At 38.5% G+C, this 13,199-nt stretch overlaps 1 protein-coding gene across 1 annotated transcript in view; it reads left to right on the top strand.

Annotated features, from left to right (window-relative positions):
• Cep128 (centrosomal protein 128) overlaps positions 1–13,199 on the top strand; it is a 223,316-nt gene that overhangs the window by 145,559 nt on the left and 64,558 nt on the right. The window contains exons 18-19 of the mRNA XM_036205643.1: positions 1,803–1,979; positions 5,313–5,372. Coding sequence (XP_036061536.1) covers positions 1,803–1,979; positions 5,313–5,372 — 237 coding nt within the window. The remainder of the gene's footprint in view (positions 1–1,802; positions 1,980–5,312; positions 5,373–13,199) is intronic.

The raw sequence follows: 13,199 nt of genomic DNA, 5'->3' as shown, positions 1-13,199 counted from the left end.
GAGTCAGAGTAGGAGGCAGTAGAAAGAAGGAAAGGCTGCATGTAAGGGCAGAAGAGAAGTTGTCAAAGGCTCTGCACTTGTTGGCAGAGCAGCTTTCATTTATTTTGTATTTTTTTATTTAGACATTACTCTTCCTTTCATGGTTAAAATATTATTCGCTCTGAATCAACTAAGCAAGACACAGATGAGCTCTCAGAGACTGAAGAGGCAAGCACAGGGCCTACATCGGTTTCTACCATGTCCTCTGTATGCATACTACAGCTTTTAGCTTAGTCGTTTTTGGGGACTCCTGAGTATGAGAGTGAGTGGGTCTCTGAATCTTGAGCCTGCTCCTAGGACTCCTTTTCTCCCGTTGAGTTGCCGTGTCCAAATCCATCTTACTCTATTTCCTCCTGTCATGTTCGGTTGTTATCATTTAGGAGCCCATTCTTTTCTAATGAGAGACAGGAAGGGAGTGGATGAGGGCAGGAATGGGAGGAGTTGAGGGAGGGGAAACTATCATCAGGACATATTCTACGAGAAAAGAATCTATTTCCAATAAAAGGAAAAAAAAGATTTATTTTTATTTTATATGGAATGTTGTACCTGAAAGTCTGTCTGTGCACCACTTGTGTGTCTGGTGCCACAGAGGCTAGAAGAGGGCATCTGATTCCTTGGAACCAGATACAGACACTTGTGAGCTGCCACGTAGGTGCTGGGAATTGAACTGAGGCCCACTGGAAGAGCAGCCAGTGTTCCTAACTGCTGATCCATCTTTCCAGCCCCAGTGATTGATTTTTAACAATTGTGTTCCTTTTCTTTTTTCTTTGAAATTCAGAGTGGGTTTGATGCCCACATACTCTTGCTTGTTTACTTGTGTCTAATTAGTTGTTAGAGATTACTAGGCCAGTGTGTAATGACCAAACACATATTAAACTAGACTTTGGTTTGTTATTTATACAGTTCAAGTAATTTCTTTATCTTGCATGCCCTGTGTTACATGGCTTTGAATTTCTCCAGCATGTGTTAAAAAAAGCTTGTATTGTCGAGCTTTTGAGGGTTTAGATTGTTTGTATTGACTTTACCATTTTAACATTCCTAATTCACAACCCAAAGTGAAGCATTCTGAGTGTTGTATCAGTGTACCTAAAGCTATGGACTTGGAGGCATAGGAGATTTTGAATTTTCTTGTCAAGGATGCTTGGTTTTAATGAAATTGTTTAATCATAACTGTTGAGAATTGTGTAATGAGTACTAATGATTGCAAATTGTTCTGCCTAGAGGCGACCCCAAAGCACTTGTGATCTCTTCAAGGCCTCCTGAAAAACCTTCTCATTAGATGTATTTGTTTACTTGGGATGTGTTTCCAGCTTGGTTTTTATTGAATTTTCATGTCTCAAAAGCGTGTGTGTGGCATGATGGCATTCAAAAATGAGAACTTTGTAGGAATGTTTTGTGATGGAATTTAGGTGATAACACATTGAAAGCAAGCACTGTGTTTGGTAATTTATATTTCTGGTATTTTACGAATGTTTAGGGTTTATCCATGATCAGTTTGTGGTTTTAGCTTTTCTTCTGACCCACTAACACACTGTTGTCAAATGGCAGAGGACATTTTCAACACTGTTTCTTTTGTTCCCAGAATTTTTATAGTATTTTTGCCAGTTGTTTATACCTTAGTTCTCATGGGATATCTATTTTGGTAAGTGGAGAGATGGCCACTCATACCTGTTTTTCAATCTTATTCTTAGGTTTGGTCCATGGGTAACTGTGTGTTGGGTCTGCTTACTTACTAAGGTTCTGTTTTATTTCTCATGTTACAGGAGAAACATATAAGTAATGAAGAAGAGCACTTGAGGAGGATGGAAGAGGCCAGGCTGCAGCTCAAGGATCAACTTCTTTGTTTGGAGACGGAACAGGAATCCATTCTTGGTGTAATAGGAAGGGAAATTGATGCAGCTTGTCAAACTTTCTCCAAAGACTCAGTGGAGAAATTGAAAGTAATTATGAGTTCTCATTGTACCTTAAATTTTCAGTTAATTTTCTAATATATAATTATAATGAGATTGGAACATGTGATTGCTTGGGAGTCACATTTTTATTTCAGTAAGTTTTATGAAACAAAATAACTTCTTGCATTGCTTAGAAGTTAGAAACTATTACTACATAGCCTGGTGAAAGTGTGATGTTGTTCTACTGAGTTACCCATGTCTCACTGTGTGAAAGATCCTCAATGAAGAGGCAGGAATATTGATCAAGGAAACGTTCTTTGAGTCAAGCAGCCTGGATTCTGAATTTTCCACCATGGTAGCTTGTTATCGATGCTGTTGAATTCTTCTTGAGAGGTTTAATGATAAGAATGGTGTGTGCTGTGTCTCCCTTAGCCCTTAAAATCAACCTGTCTCTCCAGTGCTCCATGAAATCTAGTGTAGAAAAGAGACCCACACCTGGAGGGGCTGTATTCTTGCTCCTACATATCAGTGTGATAAAGTCTGAAGTAGGAATTGAAACTTTGCGGACCGACTGGGGCCCTATGAAGTAAACGCTTTGCTGTTGCATGGTTTCTGTTGTTCGAGTTCTAATTGGGTGTACTCTTTCCCATATTTAGATGGGTTCATTGTTTCTCAATTAATGTTGTCAGGAGATGACATATAAAAAGTGTCCCATGGGTGTTTGAATTCCTTGAAGGTAGATGCTTTTCAAATGTAGCCTCTGGCATGCTATATTCACATGGTGTACTCCTAACACATTAGGCTGTGGCCTCACATTCAGTAGTGTTTATTCCATTTTAGGACATGATCACACTGAAACGTGATATTGCCCTTAGGTGGTTTTATGTTGGGGCTGGGTTGTTCTTTCTTCCTCAGAGCTCTCCTGAGATCTCTTCCCACTTTCCTGACTTTTCCCCTATCTTCCTTTTTCTCTAAGTGATATTTGAAAGGAAATAAAGATACGATCCTGCTGTTTCAGGAAAAGGTTTCTAAGGCTTCAACTATATTACAAATATTTCAATTGGTAGAGTGAATAGAGTTGATGGATATTTTGTATTTGTTCCTTTGAGACAGTGTGACAAGGCTGTGAGACTTAGAGGAGCAGGGGTTGGGTTTAAGTGGAGAGCTGAGTCTGGGGATGCCACAGGGTCTTTATATGCTGCCTTATCTCTTTCCTGTCTAATGCTGTTTTCTTAAATGTTAAGGCTTCTCTGAGCACGTGACTTGTAAACCCTAATTTCATGAAAGGAACACATATTAGCAATGTAGCATTTACTCCATGTTTAAATATTTCATTTTGGGTAGTTTTCAGTCATATGTGAGCGTTAAAATCAAAACATGTAAATCACGATATAAAATGCATACTAAGCCTTGTTACATGCAGCTATTAAAAAAACACACATCAATTTCATGGACAGGAACATTCTTAAATACTTTTGTTCCTTTATAGCAGTGGTTCTCAACCTGTGGTTCATAGCCCCTTTGGAGGTTAAACAATGTTTTCATAGGGATCACCTAAGACCATCAGAAAACACAGATATTTGTATTACAGTTCATAACAGTAGTGAAATTACAGTCATGAAGTAGCAACAAAAATAATTTTATGGTTGAGGGTCACCACAGCATGAGGAAGGTTGAGAGGCACTCACTGCTTTATAGGAACAAATTGTCCTTTTAGTACACTCTGAAAGTAATTCCGTGTTTTGTTGTGTTTAGATGTACATATACGTGTTTTCGTTCCTTTTTTTCTTCACAGCACAGGCCTGTTACAGCGCTCGTGTCCCAGTTCCTTGAGGGTTACTAGGATGACATCTTGATGGGCAGTCATAGTTGTCTATTGAGTGGGCTTCGTGTTCCTTGCTGTAGAGAAACACTTGTGCATTTGATTTATACTTTGACCTTATGTTAGTATCTTAGTCCCACGACACTGATACAGTTCTGACTTATAACTGGTTAAAGGTGTTCTTTAAAACATGAAATCATTTGCAAATCTGTGGAGCAAATCATGACATTGCTTGTATTATATCAAAATAAATATTATTACTCAAAGGGAAGATTTGATTGAGGTAGTAAAGATTTAACAGAGTTGGTTAATGAAAAGGAAAGTATAATTGATGACAAACAGGTGCTCACAGATATTTAGCAGCATAGCATGTTGTTGAAAGAGGAAGAAAAAATAGAGAATTTTGGCAATTAGGGAAAGCCTGATTGAAAAGGTGGAGCACCTAAACTTAGGTTAGAGCTGGATGTGGTGGTTCAGGCCTTTAATCTAGCATGGGAGCCATAGAAGAGAGGCCAGTCTCCTCTAGATTGGTGTCCACAGTTCCAGAGAAGCCAGGGCTACATAGCAACACCCCACTTCAAAACACAGGACAAAGTGAAACAAAACAAAGCATTGGAAGAGGTGGGTTAGACTTAAAGAAAAAAGTGATTGGGTGTATTGTCACTACACTTTGTATATACCTAATATGTATTAAGTATGTATTTGAGTGAATTAACTACTGTTATTCTGACAGAGAACTATGTGCATACATCTGGAGATATGTAAGCATTGGAGAGTAGAAATAGACATCTCTTTAGAAAAGAAAGGGTATTTTAGATAAAACATATTGAGGAGTTCTGCAAAAATATCCTATGTAGCACTGAGTTTGAAGAACTGGGAATAATGTAATTTGTGTTTACAATTATAAAGACATCAGCAGCATTTGAGTGTAGATTTAGCTCAGTAACAAGACAAAAGCAGATGTTGAGTGATTTTATAAATGAGTTGGTATAAAGGAAATCAGAGCAGCTAATAAAGGCAATAGCTTAATTCAAAATTTTGTGTCTGTTTTGAAATATAAAGCAATGTTTGCATAAATTTATTTTGATGAGCTGCTCTTTATAGTCTTTGATAAAACAAAATGGACCCCAAGGAATAAAGATGGATAAACGAGACAGAATCAAGTTTCTCTGTAGGCACATTTAAACCTCTGTGAAGTCTGTTACTGGAAGAGCACTGAGAGGAAGTCAGAGGCAAAGCAAACAGACTTTAATCAAGGTTGAGGCTAGGTGAGACCTCATGGGCTCACCTCCAGAGGCTGGTGAGGGGAGCACTTGACAGCTAGCTCATCTTATGTGTCTATATCTGAGCTGGCTGGCTGTTGTCATCAAGTAAATAAATACATAATAGGCACCTAATAACTGTGCTTTGAAATTGATTGCATACTTGATATAATCTTCCTCTTTTCAAAGCCTTACATTTAAGGACTACTTATTTGGATGTTGTGGTCGGTAATTTTATGCATGTACTTTCATGCTAGAGAAAACCTATTTCTAATATTCTTTCTTCTTTTTTTGTAGGTATTTACCTCTGGGCCTGAAATAAATTATGACCCACATCGTTGGTTAGCTGAAAGCAAGGTATTTCATCATGGAATCCTAAAGTTTATGATCTTTAATAAGCTATATTTGGTATGGCCATATATATCTTCTGCCTGCCTGCCTGCCTGCCTGCCTTCCTATCTATCTATCTATCTATCTATCTATCTATCTATCTATCTATCTATCTATCTATCTATGTATCTATCTATCTATCTATCTATCTATCTATCTATCTATCTATCTATCTATCTATCTACTTATCTATGGTGGTATTGTGCACCCTAATAAACTTATCTGGGGTCAGACTAGAACAGCCACTAGATACAGAGGCTAAAAAATGGTGGCCCTCACGCCTTTAATCCTAGCATTATAGAGGCAGAAATCCATCTGGATCTCTGTGAGTTCAAGGACACACTGGAAACAGCCAGGCATGGTGACACACGCCTTTAATCCCAGAAAGTGAGCCTTTAATCCCAGGAAGTGAGGGCAGAAAGCAGAATGGTATATAAGGTGTGAAAACCAGGAACTAGAGTCTGGTTAAGCTTTTAGGCTTTTAGCAGCAGTTCAGTTGAGATTCACTCAGATGAGAACTCAGAGGCTTCCAGTCTGAAGAAACAGGATCAGCTGAGGAACTGGTGAGGTGAGGAAGCTTGTGGCTTGTTCTGCTTCTCTGATCTTCCAGCATTCACCCCAATAACTGGCCTCAGGTTTGATTTTATTAATAAAAACTTTTAAGATTCCTGATACATCTATCTATCTATTTTGAGGCAAGGTCTCAATGTGTAGCTCTGGCATTATGGAATTAGCTATATGGAGCAGGCTGGCCTCGAACCCACAGAGATCTACTCACCTCTGCCTCCTGAGTGCTGCTATTACAGCTGTGCATTACCATGCCTAGCTTAACCATATATATTTTGTTGTATAACTGAGTATATAAAGATGTAACACTTGGTTGCCAGAGAACCATTACTGCATTACATGTTAGAAGCATCTAAGTTTCTTTTCTCTCATTTAGTATTTATCTTAAGTGTATTGTTGTATAGACAAACATAAGAAAATAAAGGGTGATAAAAATTTTAAATTAAGGCCCAGATTGTAATAGAGACAAAATTTTCTGGTTTTTATTTAGGTGAGTGTCTCTGTGGAAGTGTCTAAATGTCAGACTAGCTAGAACTCATGTTTATTTTACACATTTATTGAATGCACCCTGATTCTTTTGTGTGAGCTTACAGCCTGCTGACTTTGTTTGTCTCAAGCACCTCCCTTCACTCCCTAGGTTGCTGTTTACAAGATGAGAAGGGCCTATTTTATGTTCTAAAGATAACTTCTCGTCATCACTGAAAAAATAGTTGTAAATTAACAGAAGTTAAAAATTAATGATTTTCTGTTTTTATTTAAAATTCTACACAATGGTATATGCCTTTTTATTGCATGAAAATTTCTTACATGCACATGATATGTTTTAATAACTCCCACCCCAATTCCTCTTATAGTCTTTCTATCATTTTTCACTATGGGATATATAACAACTACTTTTGTATGATAGATCAATTTGCAAATTCACTGATTAAAATATATGGGAGATTATTACTCCTATGCACTTGCAGTTTTTTTATAGAATAATTTTGCAACGTTAAGTTACACATATATGAATCTTTTTATTTTATTTAAGCTTCATCATAAAATCACCTGTAGTAAAACCAGCTAATTATACTTTCTGTTTTCTAGTTTCCTGTATGAAGAGACTTTTAAGTTTGTTTGTTGATTGACTGATTGATTGATTGCTGTGCTTGAATCTAAGTCCTTACACGTTGTATGTACCACTGGACTACACTCCACATTCCCAATATGCTTCTTTAAAAATGTGAGAAAAGTGAAGTCTCACAGGAGGAAAGTAACTTGTTCACTACCATGTAAAGAATGAATATTACCTACCATCTGACTCACAATGTCGTACTGCTGTATGCATTGTCTTTCTTAGTATTTGCTTATGCAGCCAAAATTCATGTAGTCTGTAACCCTTTGTGTCAGTCTCCATGGCTCTCATGTAGTCTCTGGTCTAATACTGAGGTGTGGACAGATTCCAAAATGTCTTTGAAGTGTGTTAAGTTATTGTAGAGCTATTTAGAGACATTGACAAAGGAGCATAGGAAAATGTTTGTGCTGGCAAGATGGTGGGCTAGAATGTTGCAAGAGTGTCATAATAAGCTACTGGAAGGACAGACAATGCTTAAATTTGGTCTTATAAAAATTATGGGTCCACCCCGGAACTCCCATCTCCACCCCGGAACTCCCATCTGGACCAGAGGTGAGTGCCTGTGTTATAGTCAGAGAGGCAACTGTGCCTGGGTCCCACCACTGGACACAGGCCACCCTGGGAGGACCTGACCAACTTGGCCCCAGTTGCCTGCCAATCGGCAGGCCCTGCGGGAAGGCTCCCCTTTTCCAAGACCACAGGCAGACACTGCAGTCTCCACACCCTGCCCCCACGCCCATCTGCTGGAGACCCCAGCCACTTCCTGAGAATCAGAGACCAGCCCCCAGCTTCCATCCTGTCCTGGAACTCCCATCTGGACCAGAGACCAGAGGAACTCCCATCTGGACAAGAGGAGCTCCCATCTGAACAAAATAAGGAGACCCCAGGGACTTCCCAAGACTCAGAGTCCAGCCCCCCAGCTCCTATTGGGCCAGCACTGTCATCTGGACCAGTGCTCCCATCTGGCCCAGAGCTTCCATCTGGACCAGAGAGAGGCTCCCTAAATCTGTCAACTCTCTCTGGACCAAGTACACTGATAAGACCAAGAACGAACACAAGAGGAGATGGGCAGATGTCAAGGCAGAAGTACATACAACAAAATAAAGAGCAATACAGCATCATGAGAACCTAGTCCTTCTCCAACAGCTAGACCTGAACATCACGGAAAGGAAGAAGAAGAAGAAAACAACCTTATAAGTAACATCATGAAGAGGCTAGAGCCTTATAGAGAAGAAATCAAAAATAAAGTGGAGGAACAGACAAACAAAAAATGGGAAGAACACTATAAAAAACTAGAGGAAAGGACAATTAAAGCAGAAGAAAACAATAAATCCTTGAATGAAAATCATGAAAAAGCAAGGGAGACAATCCAAGACCTGAAGAGGGAAATAGAAAAAATGAAGAAGACACTAGCAGAAGGAGTGTAGGAAATAGAAAATCTGAGTAAATGAACAGGAACTTCAGATGCAAGTATAACCAACAGAATGCAAGAGATGGAAGAGAGGATCTCTGGTGTTGAAGAAATGGTAGAAGAAATACATTCATCAGTCAAAGAAAACACTAAAACCAACAAAGTCATGACCCAAAATGTCCAAGAAATTTGGGACACCATGAAAAGACCAAACCTATGAATAATAGGGATAGAGGAAGGAGAAGAATACCAATTCAAAGGCACAGAAAATATATTTAACAAGATCATAGAAGAAAACTTTCCCAACTTAAAGAAGGAAATGCCTATGAAGATACAAGAAGCCTATAGAACACCAAACAGACTAGACCCCCCAAAAAAGTCCCCTCGCCACATAATAATTAAACAACTAAACATACAGAATAAAGAAAGAATTTTAAGGGCAGCAAAGGAAAAAAGCCAAGTGACTTATAAAGGCAAACCCATCAGAATAACACCCGATTTCTCGATGGAGACTTTGAAAGTCAGAAGGCCCTGGACAGATATAATGCAGACGCTAAGAGATCATGGATGCCAGCCTAGACTAATATACCCAGCAAAACTTTCAATCATCATAGATGGAGTGATCAAGACCTTCCAAGACAAAACCAGATTTAAACAATACTTATTCACAAACCCAGCCTTACAGAAAGCACTAGAAGGAAAATTCCAACCTAAGGAAGGCAGATACACCTATGAAAACACAGGCAATAGATAACACCACAGCAGTAAACCCCAAAGAAGAGAAGTACACACACACTACCACCAAAAAATAAAAATAACAACAGGAACGAACAATCACTGGTCATTAATATCCCTTAATATCAATGGACTTAATTCACCTATAAGAAGACACAGACTAACAGAATGGATATGAAAACAGGACCCATCTTTCTGCTGCATACAAGAAACACACCTCAACTTTAAAGACAGACACCTCCTAAGAATAAAAGGCTGGGAAAAGACATTCCCAACAAATGGTCTTAGCCATCCTAATATCCAGCAAAATAGACTTCAAACTAAAATCAATCAAGAGAGATGATGAAAGACATTACATACTCATCAGAGGAAAGATCCACCAAGATGAAGTCTCAGTTCTGAACATTTATGCCCCAAACACAAGGGCACCCACATATGTAAAAAAACATTACTAAAGCTTAAAACATATATAAAACCCCATTTATTAATAGTGGGAGACTTCAACACCCCACTTTCACCTCTGGACAGATCGGCCAAATTGAAACTTAACAGAGACATAATAGACTTACCTGATGTTATGGCTCAAATGGACTTAATCCATAGCTACAGAACATTCCACCCAAAGAAAAAAGAATATACCTTCTTCTTAGCACCCCATGGAACATTCTCTAAAATTGACCACATACTTGGCCACAAAGCAAATCTCAACAGATACAAAACAATTGGAATAACCCCCTGTGTTCTATCAGACCACCATGGTTTAAAGTTAGATTTCAACAACAGAAAAAAACTACAGAAATCCTACAACCTCATGGAAACTGAATAATGCTCAACTGAATCACCAATGGGTTAAGGAAGAAATAAAGAAAGAAATTAAAGACTTCCTAGATATCAATGAGAATGAATATACCACATACCTAAACTTATGGGACACTAGAAAAGCAGTGCTAAGAGGAAAATTCATAGTACTAAATGGCCACATAAAGAAGCTGGAGAAATCTCACGCTAGTGACTTGACAGGACACCTGAAAGCCCTTGAACAGGAAGAAGTGAAGTCTCCCAGGAGGAACAGATGCCAGGAAATTATCAAATTGAGAGCTGAAATCAATAAAATAGAAATAAAGAGAACAATACAAAGGATTAATGAAACAAAGAGTTGGTTTTTTGAGAAGATCAACAAGATAGACAAGCCCTTATCCAAACTAACCAAAAGACAGAGAGAGAGCATCCAAATTAACAAAATCAGAAATGAAAAGGGGGACATAACAACAGACAATGAGGAAATACAGAGAATCATCAGGTCATACTTCAAAAACCTCTACTCCACAAACTGGAAAATCTAAAAGAAATGGATAATTTTCTGGATAGGTACCACATACCTAAGTTAAATCAAGACCAGATAAACCATTTAAATAGTCCAATAACCCCTAAGGAAATAGAATCAGTCATTAAAAGTCTCCCAGCCAAAAAAAAGCCCTGGACCTGATGGTTTCACTGCAGAATTCTACCAGATCTTCAAAGAAGACTTAATACCAATACTCTTTAAATTGTCTACACAATAGAAGCAGAAGGTATATTACCAAACTCCTTCTATGAGGCTACAATTACCCTGATTCCTAAACCAAACAAAGATGCAACAAAGAAAGAGACCTACAGACCGATCTCTCTCGTGAACATTGATGCAAAAATACTCAATAAAATTCTGGCAAACAGACTCCAAGAACACATCAAAATAATTATCCACCATGATCAAGTAGGCTTCATCCCAGGGATGCAAGGGTGGTTCAACATATGAAAGTCTGTCAATGTAATACACCATATAAACAAACTCAAGGGAAAAAAAAAAAAACATGATCATCTCACTAGATGCAGAAAAGGCATTTGACAAAATCCAACACCCCTTCATGATAAAGGTCTTGGAGTGATCAGGAATACAGGGAACATACCTAAACATAATAAAGGCAATGTACAGCAAGCCAACAGCCAACATCAAATTAAATGGAGACAAACTCAAAGCAATACCACTTAAATCAGGAACAAGGCAAGGCTGTCCCCTCTCCCCCTATTTATTCAATATAGTACTTGAAATTCTAGCCAGAGCTATAAGACAACATAAAGAGATTAAGGGTATACAAATTGGAAAGGAAGAAGTCAAGCTCTCCGTATTTGCAGATGACATGTTAGTATACATGAGTGACCCCAAAAATTCAACCAAGGAACTGATACAGCTAATAAAAACCTTCAGCAACATTACAGGATACAAGATCAACTCAAAAAAACCAGTAGCCCTTGTATATACAGTAGACAAAGAGGCTGAGAAGGAAATCAGAGATACATCACCCTTTACAATAGCCACAAATGATATAAAATACCTTGGGGTTACTCTAACTAAGCATGTGAAGGACCTATATGACAAGAACTTTAAGTCCTTGAAAAAAGAAATTGAAGAAGATGTCAGAAAATGGAAAGCTCTCCCATGCTCATGGATAGGCAGGATTAACATAGTAAAAATGGTGATCTTACCAAAAGCAATCTACAGATTCAACACAATTCCATTACAATTAAATTACCAACACGATTCTTCACAGATCTGGAAAGAATAATATTCAACTTCATGTGGAAAAATGAAAAACCCAGGATAGCCAAAAGAATCCTGTACAATAAAACAATTTCTGGAGGCATCACAATCCCCGACCTCAAGCTCTACTGTAGAGCTACTATAATAAAAACAGCTTGGTACTGGCATAAAAACCAACATGTGGACCAATGGAATCGAATTGAAGATCCTGACATTAACCCGCACACCTATGAACATATAATTTTTGACAAAGAAGCCAAAAATGTACAATGGAAAAAAGAAAGTATCTTCAACACATGGTGCTGGCATAACTGGATGTCAATGTGTAGAAGGCTGCAAATAGATCTATATCTGTCACCATGCACAAAACTTAAATCCAAGTGGATCAAAGACCTCAACATAAATCCAGCTACTCTGAACCTGATAGTAGAGAAAGTAGGAAGTACTCTTGAACTCATTGGCACCAGAGATCACTTTCTAAATATAACACCAGTAGCACAGACACTGAGAGAAACAATCAATCAATGGGACCTGTTGAAACTGAGAAGCTTTTGTAGAGCAAAGGACACTGTCAATAAGACAAAGCGACAGCCTACAGAATGGGAAAAGGTCTTCACCAACCCCACATCTGACAGAATATATAAATAACTCAAGAAATTAGACATCAAAATGCCCTACAGTCCAATTAAGAAATGGGCTATAGAACTAAACAGCGAATTCTCCACAGAGGAAGTTCAAATGGCTGAAAGACATTTAATGAATTGCTCAACATCCCTAATTATCTGGGAAATGCAAATCAAAACGACTCTGAGATACCACCTTACACCTGTCAGAATGGCTAAGATCAAAAGCACAGAAGACAGCTTATGCTGGAGAGGATGTGGAGCAAGGGGAACTCTCCTTCACTGCTGGTGGGAATGCAAGCTTGTACAGCCACTTTGGAAATCAATATGGCGCTTCTTTAGGAAATTGGGAATTCATCTCCCCCAAGACCCAGCTATCGCACTCTTGGGCATCTACCCAAGGAATGTTCAATCATACCACAAGGGCATTTGCTCAACTATGTTCGTATCAGCTTTGTTTGTAATAGCCAGAACCTGGAAACAACCTAGATGCCCTTCAACTGAAGAATGGGTAAAGAAAATATGGTACATATACACAATGGAGCAGAGAAAAACAATGACATCATGAGGTTTGCAGGCAAATGGATGGATCTAGAAAAAAATCATCCTGAGTGAGGTAACCCAGACTCAGAAGGACAAACATGGTATGTATTCACTCATAGGAGGATACTAGATGTGAAACAAAGATGACTAGACTGCTACACAACTCCAGGGAGGCTACCTAGAAAACGGGACCCTAGGAAAGACACAAGGATCATCTAAT

This window comes from Onychomys torridus, chromosome 14 (assembly GCF_903995425.1).
Source record: "Onychomys torridus chromosome 14, mOncTor1.1, whole genome shotgun sequence".
Lineage (NCBI taxonomy): Eukaryota > Metazoa > Chordata > Mammalia > Rodentia > Cricetidae > Onychomys > Onychomys torridus.
Note: the sequence above shows the minus strand (reverse complement) of the source record. Positions and strands in the feature narration are given on the sequence as shown.